This window comes from Hypanus sabinus, unplaced genomic scaffold (assembly GCF_030144855.1).
Source record: "Hypanus sabinus isolate sHypSab1 unplaced genomic scaffold, sHypSab1.hap1 scaffold_358, whole genome shotgun sequence".
NCBI classification, from domain to species: Eukaryota; Metazoa; Chordata; class Chondrichthyes; order Myliobatiformes; family Dasyatidae; genus Hypanus; species Hypanus sabinus.
Window position 1 is genome coordinate 57090 of NW_026781256.1, and position 14805 is coordinate 71894.

At 44.5% G+C, this 14805-nt stretch overlaps 1 protein-coding gene across 1 annotated transcript in view; it reads right to left on the bottom strand.

Annotated features, from left to right (window-relative positions):
• LOC132388593 (NACHT, LRR and PYD domains-containing protein 12-like) overlaps positions 1–10771 on the bottom strand; it is a gene marked incomplete at its 3' end in the record, with an annotated part of 50820 nt that extends 40049 nt beyond the window's left edge. The window contains exons 1-3 of the mRNA XM_059960968.1: positions 7504–10771; positions 6010–6106; positions 1980–2146 (exon numbers count right to left, since the gene is read on the bottom strand). Coding sequence (XP_059816951.1) covers positions 1980–2146; positions 6010–6019 — 177 coding nt within the window. The remainder of the gene's footprint in view (positions 1–1979; positions 2147–6009; positions 6107–7503) is intronic.
• Between the last annotated feature and the right edge of the window lie 4034 nt (positions 10772–14805).

Below are 14805 nucleotides of genomic sequence, written 5' to 3' on the forward strand. Positions count from 1 at the left end.
ATCATATTTACAGATTACCCATCTTGCCTTTGGATAATGCCTGTGTGATTCATTACAAACAGCGCCAATGAATCCCAACGGGAACAGAGTTCCTCACGGGTGCAACACACTTGATTTTCTAATACCACTCATGGCTGAATAGGTCAGATCTAGGACAAGACAATCACTGTTTGTGAGCTCCAAGGAGCTGAAATGGTGTGTCCCTGTCTCTCATTAGTCAGATATTCAGCAAGTTAGCAGATTTATTTTTTGTTTGCCCCTTCCCTTTCAGGACAACCTGTTGATTTTTTGGGATCATGAGATATCAGCCAGTCAGCAGATTTATGTTTTGTGCTTTCTTCTGCACTTTTAGATCAAACTGTTGATGTTTGTGGTCGTACGATATCAGCTTTGTGCGTGATCTTTCACATCCAATCAATCTCAGAGTTTTTCGTGGAAGTTAACAAGAAAGTTGATGCAGGCAAGCTTGTGGATATTGTCTACATGGACGTCAGCACGGTATTTGTCAAGGTCCCGTATAGGAGGTCGGTCTAGAAGATTCAGTTGCTTAGCATTCAAGATAAAGTAGTAAACTGGATTAGACACTATAGATTGTTGCATTTCTGATTGGTGCCTGTATCTCGTGCAGTGACACGGGGATCGGTGCTGTGCCTGTTGTTGTTTGTCATCTATATCAATGATCTGGTTGAAATTACGGTTAACAGCATCAGCAAATTTGCTGTTGACTCCAACATTTGGAAGGTGCAGTGGACAAAGAGGAAGACTACACGACCTTGCAGTGAGGTCTGGACCAACTGAAGAATGCGCTTAAAAGGGGAAGATGCAACTTAATGCAGGCTGATGGACCAATCAGGGTAGATCTTACTGAGAGACCGGTAGAACAAAGTGATCTGGGAATACAGGAACATAAGTCATTAAAAGTGGCAGCAAATGTTGCTAGACTCTGAAAGAAAGTTTCTTAGCGCATTAACCTTGGTAAATGCAAATACCGTGTACGATATGATGTTGTATAAGACGTTGGAGAGGCCTATGGAGAGACAGATGGAAATAAGTTTGAAAGAGTACAGAAAAAAACATTACAAGGATGTTACCTGGACTGGAAAACCTAAGTTATAAGAAAAGAGTGAACTGATTAGGACTTTATTCGTTGGAACATGAAAGATTGAGCGGAGATTTGATAGAAGTGTACACAATTACATTGGGATATAGATCGGATAAATGCAAGCAGGCATTTTGTACTGAGGTAAAGAGGTACTACAACAAGAGTTTATCAGTAAAAGGTGAAAAGTGAAAAGTTCAAAGGTTACAAAGGTGAAACCGGTTTACTCAGAGGGTGGTGAGAGTGCAAAACTAGCTAGCAGGGCAAGTAGTGCAAGTTGTGAAGAGAATTCTGAATAGATGCTTGCATAATGAGTGTATCGAGCGCCATGGCCCGGTGCAGGTCAATGGGAATAAGTAGATTCTGTAGTCTGCCATGCAATAGATGGGCCAAAGGCCTGTTTCTGCACTGTAATTTGCTGTGACTATGACAAGTCAGCCACACATTGTTTGGGATCTCACGGAACCAAGACAAGCTGTGGTTAGCTGGTTTCCCTCCCTCAGGTACCGCAGTGAAGCCGGTTGGCCCAATTGACAGTTTAATACTCATCCTGGATTAATGAGATGAGGTGAAGCTCCCCAACGGTTCAGCCAAGATTTGAAATTAGTTTCAGACCGAATGCCTTTTGGAAGTCCAGATATGCAGCCACTGCTCTTACTTCACACTGATAAATACAACAGGTGATACAGGAAAAGGTGATGCTAAACCTGCAGTTCCCAGTGCTCCCCACCTTAAAAACTGAAACCAGATCTGCGAGAGACAAGTCAGAGATCAATGTCTCCATTCCCAGGTCGATCTCCTAAAACGTGCAGGAGATTAATGTTGATCACAATTCCCCCTGATACCAGCAGATCAGTGACAATACACGAACTGCACTCACCTCATTTTCTTCTCTACTGAAATGTCCCTCCTTTGTCAACATCAAACCGAGTCTCTCAACCTTTTCTTCAATTGCTTGTTTGAGTCTGTCCCTGTAGAACTTTGTCAGTTGGTACAGTCGATATTCCTCCCCCTCTGCCAGGAGGTCGGAGATTGTAAACTCTGGCTCTGTGAATATAAAAAGGTAAATGTAGGCGTGAACTCAGATATCCCTCGTCTCCACCGTTCTCACCCAACTCAACAAAAAACCATGTCTTGAACCTGCCTACAGATACAAAATTGGATTAATTCTCCATCTCCAACACCATCACACTGAGCACGGAGTCTCCCTATGGCTGTGTGCACAGACCACTGCTGTTCACTCTGCTGACCCACGACTGTGCTGCAACACACAGCAAGAACGACAAGTCAGCTTACAGAGAGGAGGTGCAGCAGCTAACGGACTGGTGCAGAGCCAGCAGCCTGTCTCTGACTGTGAACAAAACTAATTTCTTGGTGTACATCTAGCTGAGAATCTCAACTGGTCCCACAACACCAGCTCCACAGAAAAGAAAGCCCAGCAGCGTCTCCACTTTCTGCGAATGCTGAGGAAAGTCCATCTCCAACACCCCCCATCCTCATCACATTCTACAGGGGTTGTATTGAGAGCATCCTGAGCAGCTGCACCACTGCCTGGTTCGGAAATTGCACCATCTCAGACCGCAAGACCCTGTAGCATATAGTGAAGCCAGCTGAGAAGACCATCGAGGTCTCTCTTCCCGCCATCACGGACACTTACGCTACACGCTGCATCCGTAAAGCCAGCAGCATTATAAAGGATCCATGCACCCCTCATACAATCTCTTCTCCCTCCTGCCAGCTGGGAACATGCACCGAAGCATTCGGGCTCTCCCGGCCAGACTACGTAACAGTTTCTTCCCCCAAGCTATCAGAATCCACAATACCCAGCGCCTGGACTGACACCTTATTGCCCTATTGTCACGTATATAATGTCTGCACTGTTTTGTGCACTTTATGTAGTCCTAGATTGGTGTGTAGTTTAGTGTAGTTGTTGTGTGTGTGTTTCTTTTCCTCTGTGTTGTTTTTTACGTAGTTCAGTCTAGTTTGTGTAATGTGTCATGTAACACCATGGTCCTAAAAAACGACTCATTTTTACTATGTACTGTATCAGCAGTAATGGTCGAAATGGCAATAAAAAAGTGACTTGTCTTGACTTGAATCTAACACTTGCCTTAAAGCCTAACCAACAATGTTCTAGGCATTACGTAATAGAAGAACCACATTTAATATAAACCAGTCCATCCCCCATCCGACCCATTCACCTATTTAAATTTGGATGGGCATAAATGTTGGGACTGTTGGTAATATTCGCTTCCCAGAGATACTCTCTCCATCCTGGCGAATACATTTCCCCTGATACACATCCCGGAAACACTCTCCTCATCTGGACAGCTGCATTTCCTCCAATTCACATCCTGGAAATCCTCAGAGCAGGTAGTACATTTCCTGTGGTGGGGTAATGGCTGCTCAGTGCACCACATGTACCACAACCACACATTTTCCCTCTCCTCTGACCAACCCTCCAACAAGGCCTCACCTTTACCCTCCACCCTGCCGCATTCTGTGAGCACATCTCCCTCATATTTCACTCACCTGCTCCTTCTTGGGGACTTGACAGTTCTGTGTTCAATGAGCTTCCGAGCTGACAGGCAGTCACCTCACTTGTGCCAGATCCAGGGTCCTGATCGGTGTCTCTGACGTCACTGTCTCTGGGCTGACAGATAGTCGCCTCACTTGTGCCGGTTCCAGGGTCCGGATCTGTGTCTCTGACGTCACTGTCTCTGGGCTGAATTTGCTCCTCCTCCTCTGCGGCCGTACCGCATTCCATTGGGACACCGCTCTCAATCTGACCCTGCTTTGGTACCTTGCTTCCCGTGTCCAGATCATCTTCCCTCGATGATCTGCCTGTTAAAATCCTCTTCAGTCTTTTCCCTGCTCGTTTCCATTTCGCACCTGAAATAAGTGATGAATTGCAGGTTATACAAGTATGATTTAGATCTGAGCAAAACTGATTCAGTTTGCAATGGAGCCGAGACTCTGGCTGACCAGATTTGGAGTGGAACTCTGCTGGTTAATGTGACCCGTACATCCTGTCAGGTGACCATCACGATAAGCCGGTGACTGGACACATTTACTCCCAGTAAAATAGCACGGCAAGCACAGTAATACTAATCACAGCAGTTGAACACACGGATGACCACGGGATCATAATGCACCGGTGTCCGGTGATACTGGGAAATATCACTGTGATAATCTTCCACAAGCTAAAATCTCCCTCGGTCACTAACTGTCCAGTAGTCTGTGTCACACAAAGACCAGCAACGGGATTACACATGGTCCAGTCTGCTGGATCACACATTCTGCAGTTGCTTTGTCACACGAGGAGCTGGAGACTGGACAAGGGGACTGGAGTCCCCTTGGTCACCGACTGACCATTCCCTTGAGACACACGTCCTCTGGTCCCCTGGGTCGCAGGCTGTATATTCCCTTGCGATCTATGCTGTCCTCTCCCCTGGGTGCCATCTTCTGCCCTACCTGCTGATCATCATGTAACAACTATGCAGGTCATTGGTAAAGTCTTGGTTATAGAGCTTTGTGTGTAGTTGCAGTTGCTAATCTATAGGATGGAGGTGATGAAGCTGGAAAGTGTGAAGTGAAGAATGAACACTACGGTACTGGGCTAGGGTGTTGTTTTTTGTGTTATATGGTTGGGCTGGGACAGCTTGCCCTGGAGCTCAGGAGCTTGAAGGGTGATCTTACACACACACACACACACACACACACACACACACACACACACACACACACACACACACACACACACATACAGTAATCAGGTGTGCAGATAGGGTAGATGGTCACAGTCTTTTTGCCCGGGTAAGGAAGTCTGAGGCTCGAGGGCAGAGATTTAAAAGGGACCAAAGGGGCATTTTTTCACGTGGTAGCTGATGGGTATAAATTACATGCATCCGGAAGAGGCCGCAAACACAAATAAAATTACAAAATTGAGAGAATGTGGGCAGGAAAAAGGGGAGAAGAAGTTTATGAGGGAAGTTTGGGAAAACTGCAGGAAAATGGGACATTTAGATCAGCATGAATTATATGGTCCGAAGGACCCGTTTCCAGGCTGGAGCATCGTTTTTATTCCAGCTGGAATCTCAGATTTGAGCACAACCACAATGTCTACAGGTGACACAGACATTTGGTCATTGGTTATGCCGGGTTTCCCAGCCAAGATCCTTGGAATTTAAATTCAGGTAGAAGATCATATCAAGAGGGAAATATTTAGAAACTCAGGTTCACCATTTCTCCACAGCCCAGACATTCACTGGGGTGTTAAAACTCCGAAGCAGATCACAAATATATCTACAATGAGCTGCCTCCTGATCCTCAGCCATTCCCAGCACCGGCAATGATCTCCGCTCCGCTACAGAAAACAGATTTCGGTGACACCCCTCGTCCTTTGCGTAGCAGGCAAGAAAAACCAGGGGGGAGTTGGTAGCTTTCCTTCCAAAACCTGAAATGCTGTGTTATCATAGAATCTCGGAAATCCCGGAAATGCTCCTATCATCTGCTTCTGAATTTTATGTGAAAGTTAAGGATGTCTTACATATCAGGGCCTGTCTGGAGGTGAAATGGACCCTGACCCTGAACATTTACATAAACCACAAGATCACTGTCACATTCCTGTCTCTGTTTCACTCACGACCACCTGATTCAGGATCCCCTGCTCCTTTCACTCAGCTGAAGCTTTGTATGATGAGCGGAGTGATTCGACCATTACTGGTGTCAGGTCCCTGCGCTGGAACTGTTGGGTTGATCAAGTACTCAAGGCCGCTTTATCAGTGGGATAAATTACACTGCTGGATGAAACTCTTCTATGCACTGTTAACACCTCTGTCAGTTCTTTCATCTGAACTATTGTGTACAAACGCGATAAAAGTTTAATTCAAAGACCCCTGTGATCATACCTTTGTCCATTCTGATTCTGACTGACGATTGTTGATTGTCGTCGTCTTGTTTACACTTTGGTCGCTCTGCAGGACAGCTCCACCTGCTGGTGAGGCTCTAAATTTCACAACAAGCAGACAGTGAGTCAGAGAGTACGACTACTTTGCAAATATGACAGTATTTCCATCCCCTGTAGCATTTGGCATGGGGACCAAACCTTCCCTGTTAGTAACCACTTCCACACCTTATCTGTCCACTGATACCTGGCGCATCTACTGACAGAGTCACAGAGCAATAAAATGCAAATTCAGAGTGTTCAGCCCAACGAGACAATGCCAACCACAGTGCCCACTGAGATGGTCACAATTTCCTGTGATGGGGCCATCTCCCTTCTGGCCTCTTCACTCCATCTACACACCCCAACTGCTTTTTGAATTATGGAACTGCACCTGCCTCATCCACTTCCTCTGGCTGTTTCATCCACATGATCCCCAACATCTGCATGAATCCGCCGCTGATCAGATTGGGTTTGCAATCTCTTTACCAGCCCCTGTCCATTTAGATCCCCGAGATGCTACGATAATCTTCTCTGTGAACAGCAACTACTAATGTTGTGCATTCTGCGAACTTACCAGTCAAGTAATCCTTGTGCAACCGCATCCAAATCATTGCTACAAAATAACGAATATCAAAGGTCCCAATTTGTAGCCCCACCGCACACCTCTAATTACTCGCCTCCATTGCGAGGAGAAATCTTCAACCAGCACTCTTTGCTTGCTACCTTGAAGCTAATTTTGAATACATCCAATTTGCTCTCTCCGGACAGCATGGGACCTGATCATCGAGACCAAGCTGCCATGTGACACCTTGTCAAATGCTTTGCTGAAGGCCCTTGCACAACATCCATGGGAGCATAACTTTGAATTTCCACCTCTGCTTAATGTCACCTTCACAGGTTCTGACAATGTAATTAGCAGAAAAGTACTTGATGAGGCCAAGGTATGTCAATGTAAATTATGGGTTGCCATGTGCTAGTTAGGATTGAATAAAATGCAGTGTTGGGATATTTTCCTTTATAAATGGTCTGTTCACAGCAGAGGCCGACGCGTGGATATATTCGAGGGTAAGTATATCACTGCAGATTGCAATAGCCAATGGGATCAAGGACATGTTGCCGCAGTTCATGGTAATTCCACATTTCTGCAATCACTGCAACATGACACACTTGGTGCTTCTTATAAAGGGAGGAAATTGTCAACGCATTTTAAGATGATTATAACGTTACAAGGAAACATCAGAACTAACCAAAAGCTACTTCAGATGATGCAGTCCCTTCAAATGAGTAAACACTCAGAGAATGTGAGTGACTGTAAAGAGCTGGGCTTCTGAAAGCACATTACCAGACCTGGAGTGATTGCAACTTGTTCTAACCGAGGCATTCCACCTATTTCGTACCTTCCTTTGTACAGGTCTGTAATGTTTACAGGACCAGTGTTCGAGTGAATGAGACTCACCAAACTTTCTCCTGACTGAATCAATGGAAACTCTGAGTCAGAGGGTTCTCTTCAGTTGGTACTCTCAGTCCTCGGGCTGGTTCGCTTGTCGCTGTTCACTCGTTCTCAGTCGTAGCTTCTTTCCAGCTGTGGGCTTTTTTCCACTAAATCTCTCACCGCAGGTCTAACTTTAACCAGAGAATGAAGCACATTAACAATACAAAGGAGAAAAAAATATTTCTGCTCAATTTTTTCAAAAGCGAATCTCTCTGATATTTAAACGCTGAAGACAAATAAAATAATCTCATGGAACAAATTTGTAACTGTCCCTCACACGTCACAAATCCTGATACGGGATATTAAGGACTCATCATTCAGTCATGATAAGATATCAGAGCAGAATGAAGTGATTCAGTCCATCGAGTCTCCTCCATCATTCAATCATGGTTGATTTTCTTTTTCGCCCCAATGCCATATTCCTACGTCCTCTTATAAACTGCTGGAAACTCGGTACATCAGATTGCATCTGTGGAACAAGACACTGTGGAAGACCCAGTATCAGAACTGATATCAGAACTTTATCCAGGATGATGCGTGATATGCTGAACACCTAATTGCGCAATTTGGCCAAGATCTCATACTTGCTCATACCTATAATGGGGGAGGTACTACACACAGTGTTATGAAAAGGTAGGAAAAGTGATTACCGGGGCATTAATAGTGAATCTTTAGAGAAACGAAAACGAAAAGCTCTTGAATTTATAGTAAATGGACCGTCTAGTTATTCGCTGCTCAGAATTAGTTCTATATTGTTAAGCACCTGAGCATCATTGCCTCACTGTACGCTCCCACGGACAAGGCGAAATTATTATTAATTTTTCTTGCGTTATTCATTACTATTTCCTGAATACCAGACAGGTTCCCAGTGAAATTTTTTTGTCCACTCTATTGACTTATAACATCTCCTTTATAACAGGAAGCACGATAATGTACCATATTCAATCGTGATTAATATGCATAGAATGCAACGTGCTTCGTCCCCAATGTTCCCTCTAATGACTATTTTTGCCGCTGCGTGGATCAACCATTGCTCTGAGCCGGGAATTTTCACACAGCCTGAAAAAAGCGCAACATCGTTGATGTGTCCTCTTTTGTAAAATGCATCTATGAATATTTTAGGATGAAGACAGACAAGAGAAAAACAATTCTTTTAATTTTAATTACTAATTAAAGGACAGGATAAAAATGCAGCGCAACAAAGAAAAACGTTCAAGTTTCATAAACATTTATACGACAGTGTTTACTTCCATCTGCGCTGCAACAAAGGCTCCGTTCGTGGGAGCATTTTGGTTATGCAGAAGCGCAGATTGGAGGGAACAGTGACGGGTCTCTCTCTCCAGATTATCCGTACCTTACAACAGTGTTTCGTCCACTGCTTTGCCAGAGACAGCCTATTGTTGCAAGCATGCAAATAATCAACAATCAGGCCCAGACCTCATCCGTGTTCATATTCGAGATGGGTGAAGGTTTGCCTAAATGGGAAATGCACTAAATGGCTTCTTTGTTAGGTACAACTCTATACCAGCTCATTAATATGGATCTGTTCATCATCTGCTTGCAAGTCAAAGCACAAACACATGCAGATATGGTCAACGGGTTCAGTTGTTATTCAGGCCAAACATCTGAAGAGGAAATAAATGTGATGTAAGTGACGTTGACCGGGGAATGATCGCTGGTGCCTGACCGGGTGGTATGAGTGTTACGGAAACTGATCAGCAGCTTGGATTCTCAAGTATAAATCTCTCGGTTTACTGAGAATGGTCCGGAATCAAACCAAAGGAAATCCAGTGAACAGCGGTTCTAAAGGCCCCGTTAATGGGAGAACTCAGTGAGATTGGGCAGACTGATTAAATCCGACAGGAAAGCGGCAAGAACTCAAATAACCATGAACTCCAACAGCGGAGTGCAAGACAGCCTCACTGAGCACCAAACATAGAATGTGGACGGGGTGCAGCCGCAGTAAACCCCGAGCATTCACTCTGTGTCACATCATTAGGAACAGGAGTACATAACAACGTGCCCATTGAGTGTAGACTTCCATACTTTTATCAACTGTCAGTGAGATTTATTATAGGAATTTCTATCCTAAATATCACTGCCAGATATATAAAGTATTTGTTTAAAAAAAACATACAAACAGAATAAAGCACACATATTCGTTAATCCACGCAATCCTCAGGACAATATTGAACTGATAGAAACAATAGCATTACTAGGGCGACCAGTGGGCGTAATAAAGCACAATAGCATTTCCCCTATGACCCTGTCCTTACCTGGTGTTGGACTCCAGGTCTGAACATCTGAATTTTATGTCCCTAACGGTAAGTGAACACTCCCTGAGCAATGTTCAGTTGATAACGCGCTCATAAACCAGAACTTCAGTCTATTCAGCATGTAACGTCACACCTTGTTCCACAACGCTTGTGCTAAACCACATAAAAGCTTAATTTCCATGAACAAGTCACTCTTACAAGTGGCCGGAACCAGAATTAATACTACAGTGCAAGCGGTGCAATAATTTTCTCTCTCCAGAACACTTGATCTGCTCTGGAGAGGAATCACAACCCGCATCCTGGTCCGGTTGAGGTGGCGTCGTCACTTTAATTTATTGTACCAGTTAGGGCCAGTTTATTGTCAGATTATAAACTCCAGCGACAGCTCAGGGCAAAGATCGCTGTTGGTTTATTGCACAGAGACAGCAGAAGGAAGGGCGCTCTCAACTCTGATGGAATATTACGTATTTGGAATAATGTTCTCTTTTGAACAGGAGGCATTACTTTGCTCCAGATTTAACTGTGCCCCCTCTGCCTGGAGCAGACTTCAAGGTCACCCCGTTTATAACGAGCCATCTTTAACAGTTGTCCGCAGTTGGACCATTGCAGTAATGGACCAACTGGAGAGCAGCTGTCCCGAGATAACCATCTCCCAGAGATAACTACCGGTCAAAGTCAACAGCGAGATATGGACGCCCTTCTCCTTCAGCTTATTGCTCACTTACTGGAAACAAGTTGCCACATCAGAATAGCAATCATATGAAATTATCATCATATCCCGCTGGCGAACTTGCCTGACAACCCGTTTATTTCACAAATACACCCACCAGCATCGCATTTATTTTACAAAAACTTGTACCGTTCCTCATCAGAGAACGATGGGTAAAAACACTAATTTCACTGCGTTTCTTCTCTGTCAGAGTGTGCTGCTGGTATGTTGAATTAGTAAAAGGACATTCGCCTCCTCAGTCCTGTTCCGTCATTCTCTGTGAACACAGGGGACTGTGATCTCAGCGACTCATCCCTGCGACAGTCTGCAACATCTCTCTCCCTTGCCTGTCAAGAATCTCTCCGCTGCGGAATTAAACTCACTGAAAATAATCCCTGCTTCTCGTTTTCTTTGAGGAAGAGAATTCCAAACACACACAAGTTACACCACATAGGGTGTGGAATTATTAACAGGACATTCACTCCCTCATCCTGTTCCGCCATTCTCTATGATCACAGCTGGACTAAGAACTCAGAGACACGTCCCTGCGACGGCCTGTAACACTTCACTCCCTTGCCTGTCCAGAATCTGTGCCCTGCGGAATTTAAAACATTGACAACACCAAACCCTGCTTCTCATTTCCTTTGAAAACAGTTCCACCTCATAAAAATAACCTCATCTATCTTCAGCTGTTTCAGCTTCCCCTGGAACAGCAACTGATAGTATTGATACGGTAGATAAACTAAAAATACTTGCCGTGACAAGTGGGCTTATTGAAACACCATAACACAGCCCAGTACAGTCCCTGTTCTTACCTGGAGCTGGACTCCTGAGTCTGGTTTCAGTGAATCCGAGCATCTGAATTTTATTGGCTCGAACAGTAAGTGAACACACCCTGAGCAATGTTCAGTTGATAACACGCTCATAAACCTGAGCTTCAGTCTATTCAGCATGTAACACCGCACCTCGCTCCACAACGCTTGCCGTGAAAAACGCAAAAACGCGTTTCTGACATGTGGTTCGAGCCAAAAGTGCGACTTCACTGCCCGATGCAATGATTACCTTCCTCTCGAAAATTTGATCTGCTCTAGGGAGGGAGCACTACCCGTATCCTGGTTCGGTCTGTTGGTGTCGTCCCTTTGATTTATTGTTCACCTTGGGACCAGTTTATTGCCGGATTATAAACTCCAGGTACAGCTCAGGACAAAGATCGCTGTGGTTTTATTGCACAGAGAGAGCAGAAGGAAGGGAGATTGTAAAATATTATGCACTTGGAGTCATTTATATATATATTTTTCCTTTTGAACACTGGGCATTCCCTAAGTCTGCCCCAGCTGCCTGGAGCGGACTTGAAGGTCAGCCTGTTCAGAAAGAACCATTTTTAACAGAAGTCCGCAGTTGGTCCATTACAATAATGGGCCGATTGTGGAGCAACTGTACCGAGATAACCATCTCCCAGAGATAACAACCGGTCAAAGTCAACAGCGAGATATGAATGCCATTCCCCTTCAGTTTATTGCTCGCTTACTGGAAACAAGTTACCATGGCAAAGTAGAATCATATGAAATTATGATCATATCCCGCTGGCCAACTTGGCAGGCATTGCACTTATTTTACAAATACATCTACCGTTCCTCGTCTGAGATCGAAGGAAAAACATCAAATGTTAAATACACCGGGTCTCTTATTTGTCAGAATGTGCTACGGGTCTATTGAAATAGTAACAGGACATTCGTCCCCTCAGTCCTGTTCCGCCATTCTCTATGATCACAGCTGGACCATGATCTCAGTGACACATCCCTGCGACCGGCTGCAACACTTCACTCCGTTGCCTGTCAAGGATCTGTGAGCTGCCGAATTAACCACATTGACAGAAAACTCTTCTTCTCTTTTCCTTTGAGGAAAAGTGACACTAGTTCCACCTCAGTGGGAAAAGAAACAGTTTCCCCTTACAGCAGCAAACATGTTCCCCACATTCCTGTTCGGAATCCAGGTGATGTTCGACGTCTCCAGCATAAGCTTAAATCATTTATGTAACCACCAGCGGATGAAATCTCCTCACATTCATCTAAATGACAGCGAATGCAATCAACTCCCCGTCTTTATCGTGTTCCAGAGAACACAGAGTAGAGGTCAGCATTGAAGAGAACGGGTGACAGCAGCAGATGCTCCAGGACATGCACTCAGTGGCCACATTATTAGGTACAGGAGGTACATGGTAAAGCGCCCACTGAGTGTAGTATTTGCTATTTTGGTCTACGGCCAGTAAGAATTATCACATTATTTTTTATATAAATATTACCGTCAGATCTACCTCGTCTTCGCTGAAAAAACACATGCAGAATAATCGAGATCGCAGATCCGTAAAGCCGCGCGATTTCAGTGGTAATATCGATATGGTAGAAATATTAGAAGTACTGCCGTTACAAGTAGGATTAATAAAACACCTTAACATTCCCGAATACAGTCCATGTTCCTACCTGCTGCTGGACTCCTGGGTCTGGTTTCAGTGAATCCGAGTATCTGAATTTTATGTCACTAACAGTAAGTGAACACACCCTGAGCAATGTTCAGTTGATAACACGCTCATAAACCTGAACTTCAGTCTATTCAGCATGTAACGCTACACCTTGTTCCACAACGCTTGTGTTAAACCACACAAAGACTCACCTTGCTTGAATGAGTCTTTCAAACTTGTGGTCCGAACTAGAATTAATACTTCAGTGCGCGACATTTTACCACCTCCAGAGAGGAATCATAACCCGCATCCTGGTTCCGTTCGGCTGGTGCCGTCGCTTTGAGTTATTGTTCACCTTGGGAGCAGTTTATTGTCAGATTATAAACTCCAGCGACAGCTCAGGGCAAAGATCGCTGTGGGTTTATTGCACAGAGTGAGCAGAAGCAAGGGCGCTCTTCACTTTGATGGAATATTATGCATTTGGAATAATGTTCTCTTTTGATCAGCGGACATTCCCTTTCTACAGATTTAATTGTGCCCCCTTAGCCTGGGCTTGCACTGATTTTAAGTTGGCCAATTTAAAATCCATCTTTAACAGTTGCCCGCAGTTGTAAACTTCGGGTAATGAGCAATGGGGAGAGACTGTGGCGAGATTGCTATCTCCCAGAGATAACTACGGGTCAAAGTCGACAGCAAGATATGGATGCCCTTCTCCTTCAGTGTATTTTTCACTTACTGGAAGCAAATTGCAGGATCGCAGCGCCATCATTTGCATTTGAGACCATTTCCCGCTGCTGAATTTGCCTGACATCGCATTTACTTTGCACATACATCAATCAGTGAACGATGGAAAAACTCGAAACATTAAATTCACGGGGTCTCTTATTTGTCGGAGGTTGTTGCTGGCTTATTGAATTAGTAGCAGGATGTTCGGCTATTTTTATTTGAAGAAAGAACAAGCAGGACAGAGAGAGGTGACTACGTTGATGTTGTGTACTTGGATTTTCGAAAGGCCTGTGACAAGGTGCCACACTTGAGGCTGCTAAGCAAGCTAGGAGCCCATGGTATCACAGGAAAGATTCCAGCATTGATGAATCAGTGCCTGATTGGAAGGAGGTCTTATGGTCTTACGGAAATGCAGCTTCCCTGGAGGTGGAGGAAAGAGGTGGAAGAGGCAGTGGGAAGACACGGTTTGTCAGCTCTGAGAACGAGTTGAATGTACCATAACCTTCAGGGTGAATCGGAAAACCATCTGATGGAATTGGAAATGACAGAAGCAGGGTAGATGTGATCACATGTGTTGAGGGCAGGGGTTGTGTCTCCATCAGACCCTCAGTGAGATGGTTCAAGTTACAATGTGCAAGTAATGTGCAGGTGAAATCATAGTGTTTGGGACAGGTTTAATCACTGATTCTGACCCAGCGAGAGGGTTAGTTTTGCTGTAAGGAAGCAACATTAATCGAAGTAGACACAGGAACTTCATCAATTGACAGTTGTTTAGCTGAAGTGTCCGAACTGTATATTACCTTGACAGAAACAGATATTCGCAGTGGTGACAAAGGGATTCAGTTCAGTCTGGTTTATTTCAAATTGGAATGGGATGTGGAGTTTTGAAATCAATGCCTTGTGGTGCCACCATCTTTAATTCAGCGTGTTCGGAGTGGAGGATCACACAGCACGGGAACAGCCTTTGGCTGTCCTTAACTGTTCTGACCATCCACTCACTGTCTACACTGGTCCCATTTATCAGCACTTGGTTCATAGCCGACTGTCTCTCGGCAGTTTCAATGTTCATCAGGATTATTCCCTGTATCACGTCTTGA